This window comes from Octopus bimaculoides, chromosome 1 (genome assembly GCF_046866305.1).
Source record: "Octopus bimaculoides isolate indiv1 chromosome 1, ASM4686630v1, whole genome shotgun sequence".
NCBI lineage: Eukaryota > Metazoa > Mollusca > Cephalopoda > Octopoda > Octopodidae > Octopus > Octopus bimaculoides.
The window spans coordinates 80,048,613-80,063,165 of NC_142928.1; the positions used below are offsets into that span (position 1 = coordinate 80,048,613).

The following is a 14,553-nucleotide window of genomic DNA, read 5'->3' on the forward strand; positions in this document are numbered from 1 at the left end:
CAGCAGCAACACCGCCGCCGCCGCCACCTTTTACTTGTTTCAGTCATTTAGACTGCGACCATGCTGGAGCACCACCTTGGAGAATTTTAATGAAATGCATCAAGCTCAGTACTTTTTTTTTTCAAAGCCCGATACTTATTGTATCAGTCTCTTTTGTTGAACAGCTAAGTTACAGGGAGATATACATGCCAACATGGGTTGTTAGGCAGCAGTGGGGGACAAACACAGACACATATCTGATGGGCTTCTTTCAGTTTCCATTTACCAAACCTGCTCACAGGGCTTTGATTGGGCCAAGGCTATATAACAGATGACATTTGCACAAGATGCCATGTAGTGGGACTGAATCTGCAACCATGTGGCTGGAAAGCAAGATTCTTACCACACAGCAATAGGTTTTCTAATTAGCAGAGTTCCTCACCACAATCCCTGGTCATCTTTGTCAGGAAGTTTAGCCTCTTGAGATTAACCTTGAGACTAATCACTTTTTCCCCCATGTTATCCTTAGTTTTCCTCTTCTACAAGTTTCTTCATTTTAGATCAACAGGCTCTTCTTTACCCAACCTTCACAACCCTCCTTTACACACAGTCTTTGCTTTTGCACACTGCAACTGATTCCATTTATATCCTGTTTTTCTCTCAGCTCATTTGTGCTCTGCTGGTCATTCACACAAACATTACACATCCAGCAGAGAATGTTCACTTTATTTCTTTACAGCCTTCACATATCCCCAGTACACAATACTTATGCCTCAATATTATGCACCATTGCACTTCGAATATAAGCCCACACAATCTAGTTTCCACTCAGAGAATCTTTTACTTTTAGCAGAAGTATTTCTTCTCTGAACTTTTTCTACTCTGTTTTTGCTCTGATAATTATGCTTTCAGAAAACCCACCTTCACTCCTGATTATGTAACTCAGACAACAGAAGCTGTCAAGTATTTCTAGCAGGCTTTTCAAGCATGCAAAAGATTCCCATTGCAAGATACTCTTAACTTACAGAAATCATAAATTATATAAAGAATAATTCCTGTAGTAGAATACAAAACACAACCCATGTGCCAAACATTTGTAACCAAAGTTACAAAGCTGACACCAAAACCAATCTGCTGTAACAGATGTCTCCATGATATGGAATACAGAAATATTTGTAATAACTAAAGTGAGTGAGTGAAGAAGAGAGACAGAGAGAGGAGAGAGGGAGGGAGGGAGGGATTAGATTATAGTGTCATTCTGATTATAATTCACAATATTTAATAAGTACTAGCACAAGCTTTCTCAAAACTGAAGAAATTTGGTACCACAACGTAAGTTTACTTTAGTCTGTTATGAACAGTTAGTATTTCTCTCCCAGATTCCTGAATAAATAGATATCTGTTTAGATACAACAGACACACACACAAACATTCTTTTATTTTTTATTTGTTTTAGTAATTTGACTTCTGCCGTGCTGGCGCATTGCCTTGAAGGGTTTTTAGTTGAAGAAATCGACCCCAGGACTTATTCTTTATAAGCCTAGAACTTGTTCTATTGATCTCTTTTGCTGAACCGCTAAGTTACGGGGACATAAATACACCAGCATTGGTTGTCAAGAGATGGTGGCTGGGGGGACAAACACAGACACATGAATACACACACACACACACACACACACATACGACAGTCTTCTTTCAGTTTCCGTCTACGAAATTCACTCACAAGGCTTTGGTCGGCCCGAGCTATAGTAGAAGACACTTATCCAAGGTACACGCAGTGGGACTGGACCCAGAACTTGGTTAGGAAGCAAGCTTCTTACCACACATCCATGCCTGTGCCTATATTATATATATGTATAGATATATCATCATCATCATCGTTTAATGACTGTTTTCCATGTTGGCATGGGTTGGACGGTTTGACTGAAGTCTGGAGAGCCAGTGGCTGCATCTGGCTCCAATCTGATCCAGCAATGTTTCTACAGCTAGATGCCCTTCCTAACGCCAACCACTCAGAGAGTGTAGTGGGTGCTTTTTACATGCCACTGGCACAGGAGCCAGTCAGACAGGCCTGGCATCGATCATGTTCAGATAGTACTTTTTACATGCCACCGGCATGGGAGCCAGTCAGTGGGTACTGGCATTGACCATGTTTGGATGGTGCTTTTTACATGCCACAGGCACGGGAGCCAGTCAGGCAGACCTGGCATCAACCATATTTGGATGGTGCTTTTTACATTCCACTGGCACAGGAGCCAGTCAAGGGACATTGGCCACAGCTACAATTTTGGTTTTACTTGACTCAAAAGATCTTCTCAAGCATATATCACCCAACGCATCAAGGTTACTCTTAAATGGGTTGGACATGCAACACTGGCATCAGCCATCGTTGCCATCTCACTTTAGTTGTCGAGTCCTCTCAGTCACAGCCCATCTCTAACGGTCTCGGTCTCCAGTCATTGCTTCTATGAGGCCCAATGTTCAAAGGTCATGTTTCACCACCTCATCTCATATCTTCTTGGGTTTACCTCTTCCACAGGTTCCTTCCACAGTTAGGGAACGGCACTTCCTCACACAGCTGTCTTCATCCATATGTAAGACATGACCATACCAGCACAGTCGTCTCTCTTACACACCACATCTGAAGCGTATGTCCAACTTTTCTCTCAGGGTGCTTACACTCTGTTGTGTATGCACACAGATATTACACATCCAGTGGATCATGCTAGCTTCATTTCTTTCAAGCTTATGTATGTCCTCAGCAGTCATAGCCCATGTTTCACTGCCATGTAGCATGGCTGTTTGTACACATGCATCATACAGTCTACCTTTCATCCTGAGCGAGAGGCCCTTAGTTGCCAGCAGAGATAGGAGCTCCCTGAACTTTGCCTAGGCTATTCTTATTCCAGCTGCTACACTCTCAGAGCGACCACCCTCACTACAGACTTGGTCGCCTAGATAGCGGAAGCTATCAACTACTTCTAGTTTTTTCCCCTGGCGTGTGATGGAATATGTTTTCTGTACATCTTCAGTGTTTATTGCTCCTGTGTATTGGCCACATACACACACATATATATATGGGATGGACCCAGAACTACAGTTCCACAGCAAACTTCTTAACCACACAGTCATGTCTACACTTTATATATGAGAGACGCTGACATAATAATGTGAACAAAAAAAAAAACAACCCTAATCAACTTTGTCTTTTGTTCTCTCAAAGTATCAATAAAAAAGCTATGGTTTCAATATAATTGACTAAAAAACTTGAAGGCAGTGCCCCTTCAAGGTCATAGCCCAAAGCCAGAATCCAGCAAAAGAATAAAAAATATCTTCAAAATAAGCTGCTGAACAATAAAGTTGTTGAACTTAATCCAGAGAAAATAAAAATTTGATAATGCAATACAAATAACAAGCCAGCTGCAGATCTGGATTAAAATGAACAACCTGAGAGATTAGAGGAATTACATGTTTCTTTAAGTTGATATAAATTTTTCTTTATTGTATAGTTTCTTGAATTGTTTTTATTGTTGAATAGTTTAAGCAAAATATTTCGAAGATTAAATATTTAGAACTTGTTTACTGAGGGTGCTGCTATACTCTGTCTCCAAATGCAGGAGTTGATGTCTCACCAGGTAGTGAAGTAGCTCAGTAGGTATTTTGGCCCCTTCCACAGTGACACCAGAGCTGCCCAGAACCACCCACCGATACAGACAACAAAACTTCCTCTCAACAGCACAAGCTTTGTTGAATCTGAGATGCGACTCTGGGCCAGATGTTTCTACCATCCTCAACGATAATTCTTGCTGTACCACTTGTCCTTTCTCATGAGCCAGATGTAATGACTTGCTTACCCAGTGGTTTCTGACAATTTTCTAGCAACATCTTTTCTGTTCTTTGCAGTGTTTGAGACTTCTGAGCCTCAAGTGATCCCTAATTCCAACAAATCCTATAACACTTACCTCTACAAGAAGACATGTTTGTACTTCAAAAACTACTGTATATATACATATCTTAAAAATATCTAAAATAAATTTTTAAAATTCTTTTTAAAAAACCCCAGCTAAAAAGATTAAAATAAAACTATTTATAAATATATCCATATTTATAAACATAGTCAAGTCGGTGCTACTCGACATAATGAAGTGAGCCCCAGAGCATTTTTAACTAATTAAAATTTCAGCTTGTAATGAAAAGGAAAAGCATTAACGTTAATGATAATTCTTGTTGAAGACATTCCAAAATTAAAATTGACAAAGAAAATCAGGGAATTATAGAAGGCTAAAGCAATGCAGATCAAATGTCAAATACGAAAAAATAGCTCTAATATAGATATTGAAATGTTACCTGACACTGATTTCAAGTAAAAATCCTTTTACAAAGGTATTAAGAGATCAAGAGAGAGGGCTGTGTGGTAAGAAGTTTGATTCCCAACCACATGGTTCCAGGTTCAGTCCCACTGCATGGGCAAGTGTCTTCTACTATAGCCTCGAGCCAATCAAAGCCTTGTGAGTGGATTTGGTAGACAGAAACTGAAAGAAGCCTGTTATATATATATGTGTGTATATGTATTTGTTTGTCTGTGTTTGTCCTCCCTCCACTATCACTTGACAACTGATGTTGGTGTGTTTACATCCCCATAACTTAGTGGTTTGGCAAAAGAGGTCAATAGAATAAGTACTAGGCTTACAAAGAATAACTCCTGGGGTTAATTTATTCAACTAAGAGGTGGTTCTCCAAAATGGCTGCAGTCAAATGACTGAAACAAGTAAAAGAATATATATATATATATATAAATGTGTCCATTAGGTTGCCATGGCAAATCATTTTGTGTAATATTGATATTTATGTCCAAGCTGTTGTGCTATGGTCTTCTATAACATTGATTTTCTAAGTATTCTACAATGCTTCAAGCAAACTATTTCACTCTTTTAAAATTGACCATTCTTTATTAAAATCACATACATTCTCAGTCATTTTAAGGTCTAGTAAGTGCAAATAAGTTTACGCTTTGCAGAGGTCTAATAAGATCAAAATGTGCCCACAATTGTCACCATACCTACTAAAGGTCAGATTCACCCTCCACTCTATGCTCTCGATTCGTTATGTTACTACTACACAAACACACACTTAACCCTTTTGATACCAACCCGGCTGAAACCGCCTCTGGCTCTGTAGTACAAATGTCTTGTTTTCAAAAGTTCTGAATTAAAATCTTCCACCAAACATCACAATTTATATTCCTAACACTAGCTTAATGATAATAAAGTTATTTCACTAAATTCTTCGTTATATTTAAGATTAAGTGAAAGAAACACATAGCATCTCAACAGAAATATGGTAACAAAAGGGTTAAATATATTCTTCATGTAGAGGGTATCCTTGAGAAAATTTCGTCATTTTTTTAATAAACATAGATAAAAAGCATTTCAAAAATAAATCACATCCTCTATTAACAATAGTCCACTATTTACTAGTATTTAAACATTGATCAATGGTATTATTTCATTAGCAAGAAGGAGAAATATTAAAATAGTTTTAAATTGTAGCTGAAGTTAAATTTTTCTGAGGGCTTTGAATAAAAGGTTATTTTTTGCTTACCATGGCTCAACCCAGTCAAAGGGTCCGACATCATTCATATATGGTTGTACTTCTTTTATCAGAAATGACAGTGGCATTCCATGCATGTGACCTGTTAATGATGCTGTAGGTGGATTAATGTCAGCGTGGGCATCTATCCACACAATGACAAGATCAGGTTGCACCTGGACATGACCATGAAGAGCCCCAGTCGTAAGACTGTGGTCACCTCCCAATGTGAGGCATATTTCTCCAGCCTGGATCACTTTCTTTACAGCGTTGGATATCTATACAAGAAATAAGTATCATACTGACAAAAAACATGCAAACAAAAGGACTCTGTGCAACCAAATAAAAATATGATATGGATAAGAGAGAGAAAGAGAACAAGCAGAAAAAAAGTTTAAACTATAGTGATAGCAAGACTGACTACTAACAAGGATTTACTATCAGACTCCAAGAATATTTCTGCATGTAAAATGAGTTTGATTAAGGCCATTTTCAAAATATCTACATGTGATATAGCCACTCTCAATTAAGCAGGCACATGGCATGTACATGATCAGACAAATAACAAGATGAAATCCATTATACTAGCCTCTGTCTTTCTGAAGGATCATACTGCACATTCCAACATGCAGTGGTTTAATATATGCAACACTGAAAATTTGGAAATATAATAATTTCACTATCCAATTTAGTTTTGTATGCTTGAAGATCCTGATGTCCACTATAGCAGAGGAGGTAGGCAAAATGGACACTACCAGAATGTGAAGGTATTATTCTGAACTTATTGGTGGTGTGTGTATATTGTTACAGCATGTTTGGGTCTATTGAATGGAGTGGGGCAATGTTTGTAAGGACTGGGTAGGCAGTAGAGTGTTTTTAGAGTAATATTAGAGTTAAGGGTTTTCTGTGGGGTTTTAGCAACTTTAAGTCAGATCTGAGTACATCTATAATCATAAGCATTTTAGCTTTTATCATTGTTTTTCCTTCAGCTATAATGTTATCAAGGTCTACATAATCTAATGGGTCTTTCTTTTCTAAGGATGATAGCATACAATTTGAGAGAAATTTAGCTGCTATATCTAGCTCGCATATTACCTCGTTGATGTTGCAGATGTGTTTGGGTGTTTGGAGTGATTGTGACTAGAGTAGCAGGGACAGTGAGGGTTGAAGCTTGCTACTGCAACAAATAGCACTCCTCACATGTCCAAGTGGTTTTTCTTTGTATGTATTTTTGTTATTCAGCATAGAGGGTGCCTGTGCAATGTTTCTTTATGTAATTATGGTGAAAAAATTAGGTCTCAGCATGACTAATGCAATCCATGATATTTGTTTTTATGTTAACGTTGCTTTTATCTGTTGATCAAAAGCACCATCTGTATGATCTATATTTATGTGTCACCATATCTTTTATAGAAGTCACACAAACTGAAAAATTATATACAATTTATGTTTTTTCTCTTCTCTATGTGGTGTTGTTTAGCTCCAGGGCTAGTTCTAACCAAGCAAGCTTATAATTAAAGATGTTTCAGTTGTCACAATCCCATCTTTTACAGATATAGTATCATAAGAACTAAATTATCCAATAGGAAGATTTGGCTACTATAACTAGCAAGTTAAGAGACATAATCATTGGATCAAGTTTATTTTATGCTTTTATGTTTGATAGTCAGTTCAAATCACATAATCTTATGCTCTCTGGTGTTGCTGATAAGAACAGAGACTGGATTTGGGTGTACTTTACGCAGTTTAGAGCAAATATACTGTCTACATGAGGTTCTATTTCTCTCGCTCCCTCTCTCTCTTTCTTTTTTCTAATTGTAGAAAAGTCATGCAGCTATGTTGGTGGGATAATGAATCCTTGCAGTATTCTAGTTGGAAACAGCAGATTCTAAATATGTTGTTCTACACTACATAAAGCTTGTTGGTTAGCTAGCATTTTGTGTTGTTTCTAAAGGCGATTAAGATTTTGGGTTAGAAGGCGGTGAGCTGGCAGAAATGTTAGCATGCCTGGTAAAATGCTTAGTGGTATTTCGTCTGTCTTTACGTTCTGAGTTCAAATTCTGCTGAGGTCGATTTTGCCTTTCATCCTTTCAGGGTTGATAAGTACCAGTTGTGTACTGGGGTCGATATAATCGACTGTCCCCTCCCCAAAAATTTAGGGCCTTTATGTCTCAAGTAGAAAATAATATTTTGGGTTAGAATGGACAGTAGCAAACTGAATCAAAATATCAGTGATATCAGTTGTATTCAGGATAGAATATGTGAGAGGTTTTTAACTGTTTGGATCCCTCATACATTTTGCTTTTGTGTGGAATTTACAAGTAGTGAAGTGGTTGCTTGCAATGGGATGAAACAATTTTGTGAGGGTAGAGATGGAAATATGTGCGTTGGTGATGTCTAGAAGAAATCTCTCCAAGAATTTTGGAGGTGAGAACCAGAAGATGCTGGGTTCGTGAAATGCCACCTCAGTTATAATTTTCTTGGTTTTTTTTTTGGTTTTTTTTTAAATGTGATGATTTTTCCCAACTTCCAGATTCTGGGGATTTGATGATGTTGAAATGAGTGGTTGAAGCTGTTGGTGAGTGTTTTAGACTCTAGGTCAGTGATTCTCAACCAGTGTCCATATGACCCTTGGGGGTCCATATAAGATTTTGTTGTGAAGATTTATCTGCAATAAACTTTTTATACTTTTACTTTTCCCAAAATATTTTAATAATTTTTTCTATACAATTCCTAATAATGTTTAATTATGGAAATATCATCTGGTCTTTTAAACCTCAAACGGCTAGGAGGGTCCATCCAAGTAAAATAAATATCAAAGGAGGTCCATAGGTGAAAAATAGTTGAGAAGCACTACCCTAAGTGCTGCTTTTCTAATGTGTGGAAAGTTTGTGGTGATGGAAGACATGCATCTGCTGTTTCTGTCTTATTTGTGTAGTTTGGGAGGTAGTTTTCAAGAAATGTTTGAAGGTAAATTTATTGACTGTTGGGGTATAGATATACAACTTTTTTTTATTAGCTAATTGAAGAAAAAAAGACAGTTCCTATGACTTCCACAAACCCTCTCACACTGGTGAAATTGATGCCATTAAAATTTCACTCAACCCTTTCGCATTCATACTTCTCTGCCAAATGTAATGCTTATTTATTCATATTGTTTTGAATTGATCATGCATTATCTTGTAGCTTTATTGCAATGATGTGATTGTTTATTTTTAGAATAACATTATAGGGCAGGTGTGAGAGGCCAGATCTGGCTGGTTTGAATGTAAAACAAGGCAGAACATTTGGGTTGGATGTGGCCGGTTTAAATGCTAACACGTTAAACAGTTACAATGTTGATAACTGCAGGAATGAAATTCCAGAATGTCTCTGAGTGGGAAGTATTGGCTATAGGTGTCAGTGTGAGGTTCAGTGGGGTGAGAGGGGACAAAATATGGGATGTGAGAGGAGGAGAGATGAATCAACCAAGAATGCCTAAGCAGAAGTGGCATGAGAATAACCAGCTCTGAGAGACAGAAGTCATTGCAGTAGTGGTAAAAAAGCCAGAGAGAAGTGACTGCATGTCTGTGGGCCAGTAACAGGAGTTTGCCAGTGACTAATTCTAAGACAAGTAGTTATTGATGTTATTTATTATTTAGCAATAGCATTTTGCAGTAAATAGATTGTATTGAATGGAAATGTTTACCTGTTTTCTTTTTTGTTTGTATTTTTCCCCTTTATCTATATTGTTTATTTTAACCTTTTTTTTGTTGTTGTTTAGTTGCTTGGTGCTGAGTTCTATTTCTGCTCTATGTGAAGTTGGTGTGTTGTTTTGATGTTATCTCTAGTATTTAACATCCTGGCTGTTTAGTCATATAATTTTAGACCATTTTGTTTTTATACATTACATAGTTTTAATCCTTTTGTGTTCAGATTACTCAGTTAGCTGTAATGCATATTTATTCACATCGTTTTGAATTTATACAGCATTATTTTATAGCCTTGAGATTTCAATGATGTGATTATGTCCAAAATGACATTCTAGGGTAGGTGTGAGATGCTAGATCTGGCTAGTTTGGACATTAAACATGTAGAATATTTCGGCTGGATATGGCTGGTTTAAATGCTAAAGGGTTAAACATGCCTGAAGGAAACAAGAAGTTACTTACATGCTAGAAATAGTACCTGAATCTCTCTCAAATTTTATCTTACTGTCTTAAAAACATATATATTGTCATGAATAGTATATTACATGACACAGTTTCTGTCTTTCAAAAAAGTAGCAGCAGTTTGAGAAATCATTCTGAATTATCAAAATTCCTTTCAAGAGTCTTATAATCTGTTAAATTCACTACTTTTGTGTGGATAGCTTACAAATAGTACATTTTTATTGCTAGCTATCAAATACAATTTAAATGAATAATAAAGATATGTAGTTTTAAGCAATTTCACATATGAGTATTCATTGTAATATAACCGCATTTGAGATAGAGAAAACAGCTTTCTAAAAGATCGAGATTTATTGGTAAATATACTCATTGTTGTTGCTTAAACATCCTTTATTTTGTTTATGATCTTTAAATATCAGCAGCAGAAGTAAGATAATAAAAAAGAAGTTGATAAATTAAGTGGTCATAACTAAAACTATTGCATGTCATATATCATTAGGATTGATATATGATAACATTAGGATTGATGATAACAAGATCAATTGCGATGAGGAGAAAGCGTGATGATTTTGAGTTGGTCTTGGTCATGAGAATTCCAGTTATTCAACCAATAGAACCACCTACTTGTCGAATCACTTAAAGTGAAGGGTAGTTGCGGAAGAGGGAGACCCAGGAAGACATGGGATAAAGTATTGAAGGTCAATCTCAAAATGCTGAACCTTATGAAAGAGATGACAGGGGGCCGAGATATGTGGCCAGTTGCTGTACTTAAGACCTGCCCACCACAGCAGAATTAAGATCATAAAAACCAAGGTGCCACATAAAAGACATTGGAGTGGTCACTGGTGCCATGTAAAAAGCACTGGTGCTGGTGCCACATAAAAAGCACCCAGTACATTCTGAGGAGTGGCTGGCATTAGGAAGGGCATCCAGCTGTAGAAACCAAGCCAAAACAGACTAAGGAACCTGCTGCAGCCAGTTACTATCATGCCATCCAACCCAGGCCAACATGGAAAATAGATGTTAAATGTTGATGATGATGATGATGAAGATACAGGCATGGTTGTATGGTTAAGAAACTTGTTTCACAACCATGTTGTTTTGAGTTCAGTCCCACTGCATAGCACGTATATGTCCTGCTCCTGCCTGACAAGTGGTGTTGGTTTGTTTATGTTCCCATAACTCAGTGGTTCAGCAAAAGAGATCAACAATAGGCAGCAGACTTAATAATAAGTGTAGGGATTGATTTCTTCATCTGAACAGAGAGAGAGAGAGAGAGAGAGAGAGATGGTACCCCAGCAAGGCCACAGTCCAATGACTAAAACATGTAAAAAAAAAGTGGCTATTTCCTAGATGGTTGTACCTTAATGTAATTCTCAGCCAGACTCACTATAACAGTATAAGGCTGGCTCTTTGAATTGCAGGTATTGTTTATCTAATGGACTTCAACCAATTTTCTGTCTAATCACAATGCATAGGTTGATAACCTGATACTGTTAGAAGACACATGCCCACAGTATAGCATACAGTGAAGTAAAGTCAAACCATGGATTTCCTAACTACAAAATATAAAGGAGTATGTACATAGCTTTAAATTTTTTAACACTTTTATTCCGGCCAAATTCAGTTATTTGTAACACATTTGTTTTGAATAGCTTACGATCAAACTAATAAATATTAAAGAAAAGAGCAACTCTAACAGACTGAGAAGAGATGAACAAGAAAATTATATTGAAGTCATTTTTCATAAATGATAAATCAAAAAATGTGATGAGGGAAGGGTTAAGAGAAAGAAAACTGAAATCAAAGAATTACGCCACTAAGAAGAAATACTTCCTGAGTTTGATAACATGCAAAATAAATCAAATTGATTTCTGACAGCTAATTTACTGAATATATGACAACACATATGACAACACAGCATGACATTTTGATAAAGACAAAGAAAGATAGTATAAGTAAGCAAATAAGATAGATGTCTCATCTGATAAATAGCAGGAGCAGCTGAGAGATGCTGTCATAGATTTATGATCATATATCCTAAATACTTCTTAGCTGTAGCCATTGTATATCTCTTAGATATAATCTTATTCAAGTAAAAGTAAGACAACTACATTTAGAAAATGAATTAGATAATCAAGATTAAAATATTCTCTAACCCTGACCCCTTACACACATACAGCTGGTGAGCTAACAGCACTTTTATGTAGCTGATGTACTTATACTCCTAGGTCACTGTGCACATGTGAGTGTGTGTGTCCTCTTGTCCATCTTTGCATTTTTGTTATACCATCTTGTATACAGTTCTTATATGGCATGTAGCTGGTGTACCTACTTTACTTAGCATCATACTGTTTAACGAATTTGTATTGGCACAGGCACAGGCATGTGGTTGTGTGGTTGAAAATGCCTCCCAACCACAAGGCTTGAGGTTCAGGCCCATTGTGTGGCATATTGAACAAGTGTCTTCTACAATAGCCCTGGACCGAACAAAGCCTTGTGAGTGGATTTGGTAGATAGAAACTGAAGGAAGCCTACTATGTGCATATGTGTGTGTGCTCACATCCTTCTTTTGATATCATGTGATTGTTATAAATGAATGTCATTCATTTCCAGTATTACCCTACTTAGAAACAGGTAAAAGTTGGTGACAGGAAGGCCACCCAGTCATAGAAAATCTGCTTTAATAAATTCTGCTTGACCCAAGAAAGCATGGAAAAGAAGACATTAAAACAAGGATGTTGATGAAACACAATATCATTGTTATGTTTTCAGACATGTGAAGCATATTACTGTGGTTAGTGAAACATCATGTAACTGATGTACTTATAGTCATTAGCAAACATAAGAGGTAGGTTGTGAGTTTATAATCCTCTCTTTAAATTCTATAAAACATTGACTTAACCTCTCATTCTCCAAAGGCTGATAACAAAGATACAATTATTGTATTTTGTCATGTATCTAAATCTGGATTACATGTGTAGGTTAGGTTTGTAGATTGCTTCTTGGCAGTAAGTCAGCTAACAAGAAGTCTGCTTCACTAAAGCTTAATAGAGCAATTTACTACTAAATGAGTTTTATACTGATGATATATGGGCAGGATATTCAATTAGTACCATTGGTACTCAATTTATGTAGTTTAAGCAATTGTGTAAATGTTAAAGGGTCAAACAACATTTATGAGTATTGTGTACGTTTGTTAAATATTAAATTAGCATTTTCACAATTGCAAGGTCATGGTTTCAATTCCTGGATTGAGCAGTGTATTGTGTTCTTGAGCAAAACACTTCACTTCACATTGCTCAGCGATCACTTCAACACCTAACATGTGGCAGATCATGCAGAAAGTTGCAGGCCTCTCCTTGGCTCTCCAAGCTGCAGACTAATGTACCAGTACCGGCTAAATACCTCTCATAGGCTGGTCTGAGTTGTTGTAGTATGAAGCAGTGGGTCAAGATATCATGTCATGCTCTGATTGGAGACCTGATCTGAATGTCTGCAAGAGAGTGGACTCAGCTGAAGATACCCAAGAGGTAGGTTGAGATATTAAACCATAAACAAAGTGACCAAGTCAGTCTACCCAGTGTTACCAAATGAAAATGTTCAAAAGGAGCTGAATTTGTCAAGATTATTATTAGAGCTAAAGAAAGTGCTAAAAATGAAATGGTGACATGTTGAAGTTAACAAAAAAAGCTAAATATGAAATTATATTTTTAACATGTACCAAATATAACATTTTTATAAATATTCTCCAAATGTATGTTTATGTGTTTTAAAATTGCAATATTCTTTCGTTATTATTGTCGATGTGAAATTATAACAATACAAGACTGAACCTTCTTTACACACACACACACACACTCACATGTATAGACACAAGCATGGCCATGTGGCAAGAAGCTTGCTTCCCAATCACATGGTACTGGATTCAGTTCCAATGCATGACATCTTTGACAATGTCTTCTACTATAGCTCCAGGTCAACCAAAGCTCTGTGAGTGAATTTGGGATGCAAAGTCTGAAAGGAGCTTGTTGTATTTGCGTATGTGTGAGTGCTTGTATGTGTGCATGTGCCTCCTTGTCTTGACATCATATGACAGATGTAAATGATTGTCAGTCGTAAAAGCAATGTCATCTATTTCCAATATACTACAAGAACGTGTTTAGCCATGGAGAAATATTACTTTGTTTGGAAACAGGTGAGGGTTGGTGACAGGAAGGGAATCTGGCTGTGGAAAATCTGCCTCAGTAAACATCACCCAATATGAAAAAGTGGACATTAAAATGATAATAGACATGATGATGATAGAAATGATGATGATATATGTAAATATATTTGCTATGTGTATATGTATTTATGTGCACATACAATGTTTCATAGTTTCGTTTTTTATTTTTTTTGTATTTTCTTTCATGAATTATTTACAACTTTGAATAAACAACATTCACAATCCAAAACATGCTTTAATCTTTAATTGATTTAAAGAAATTGGGATCTGGAATAATTTAATAATCTTAACAATGTGAATTACAATCTGCACAAGGTGATAGTTAATGTCATTTCCAAAAAAATTAGGCCAAAGAAAAGACAGTTGGATGTTTACCCAAAATGCTCTAATAGATATGAAGTAAACAAATCATTAAAAAGTTCCTTGTATTGCTCAGTATTTTGATCTGGCAACTATATCCCCTCAATTTTTATTTTTAAAAACATTTTGGTTACCAAGAAACTGTGGGTTTATTTACTCACCACATCTAACAATGAAGAACTGCACTGATATTGGGTAGCAAGTATGAATAATTTTTCCTTAATTGCACTACAGAAACAGAATTCA

The 14,553-nt window shown here is 36.5% G+C and overlaps 1 protein-coding gene across 1 annotated transcript in view; it reads right to left on the reverse strand.

Moving 5' to 3' along the window:
• LOC106867578 (arginase, hepatic) overlaps nucleotides 1–14,553 on the reverse strand; it is a 94,251-nt gene that overhangs the window by 32,089 nt on the left and 47,609 nt on the right. The window contains exon 4 of the mRNA XM_014912489.3: nucleotides 5,581–5,846. Within this exon, the coding sequence (XP_014767975.1) occupies nucleotides 5,581–5,846 (266 nt within the window). The remainder of the gene's footprint in view (nucleotides 1–5,580; nucleotides 5,847–14,553) is intronic.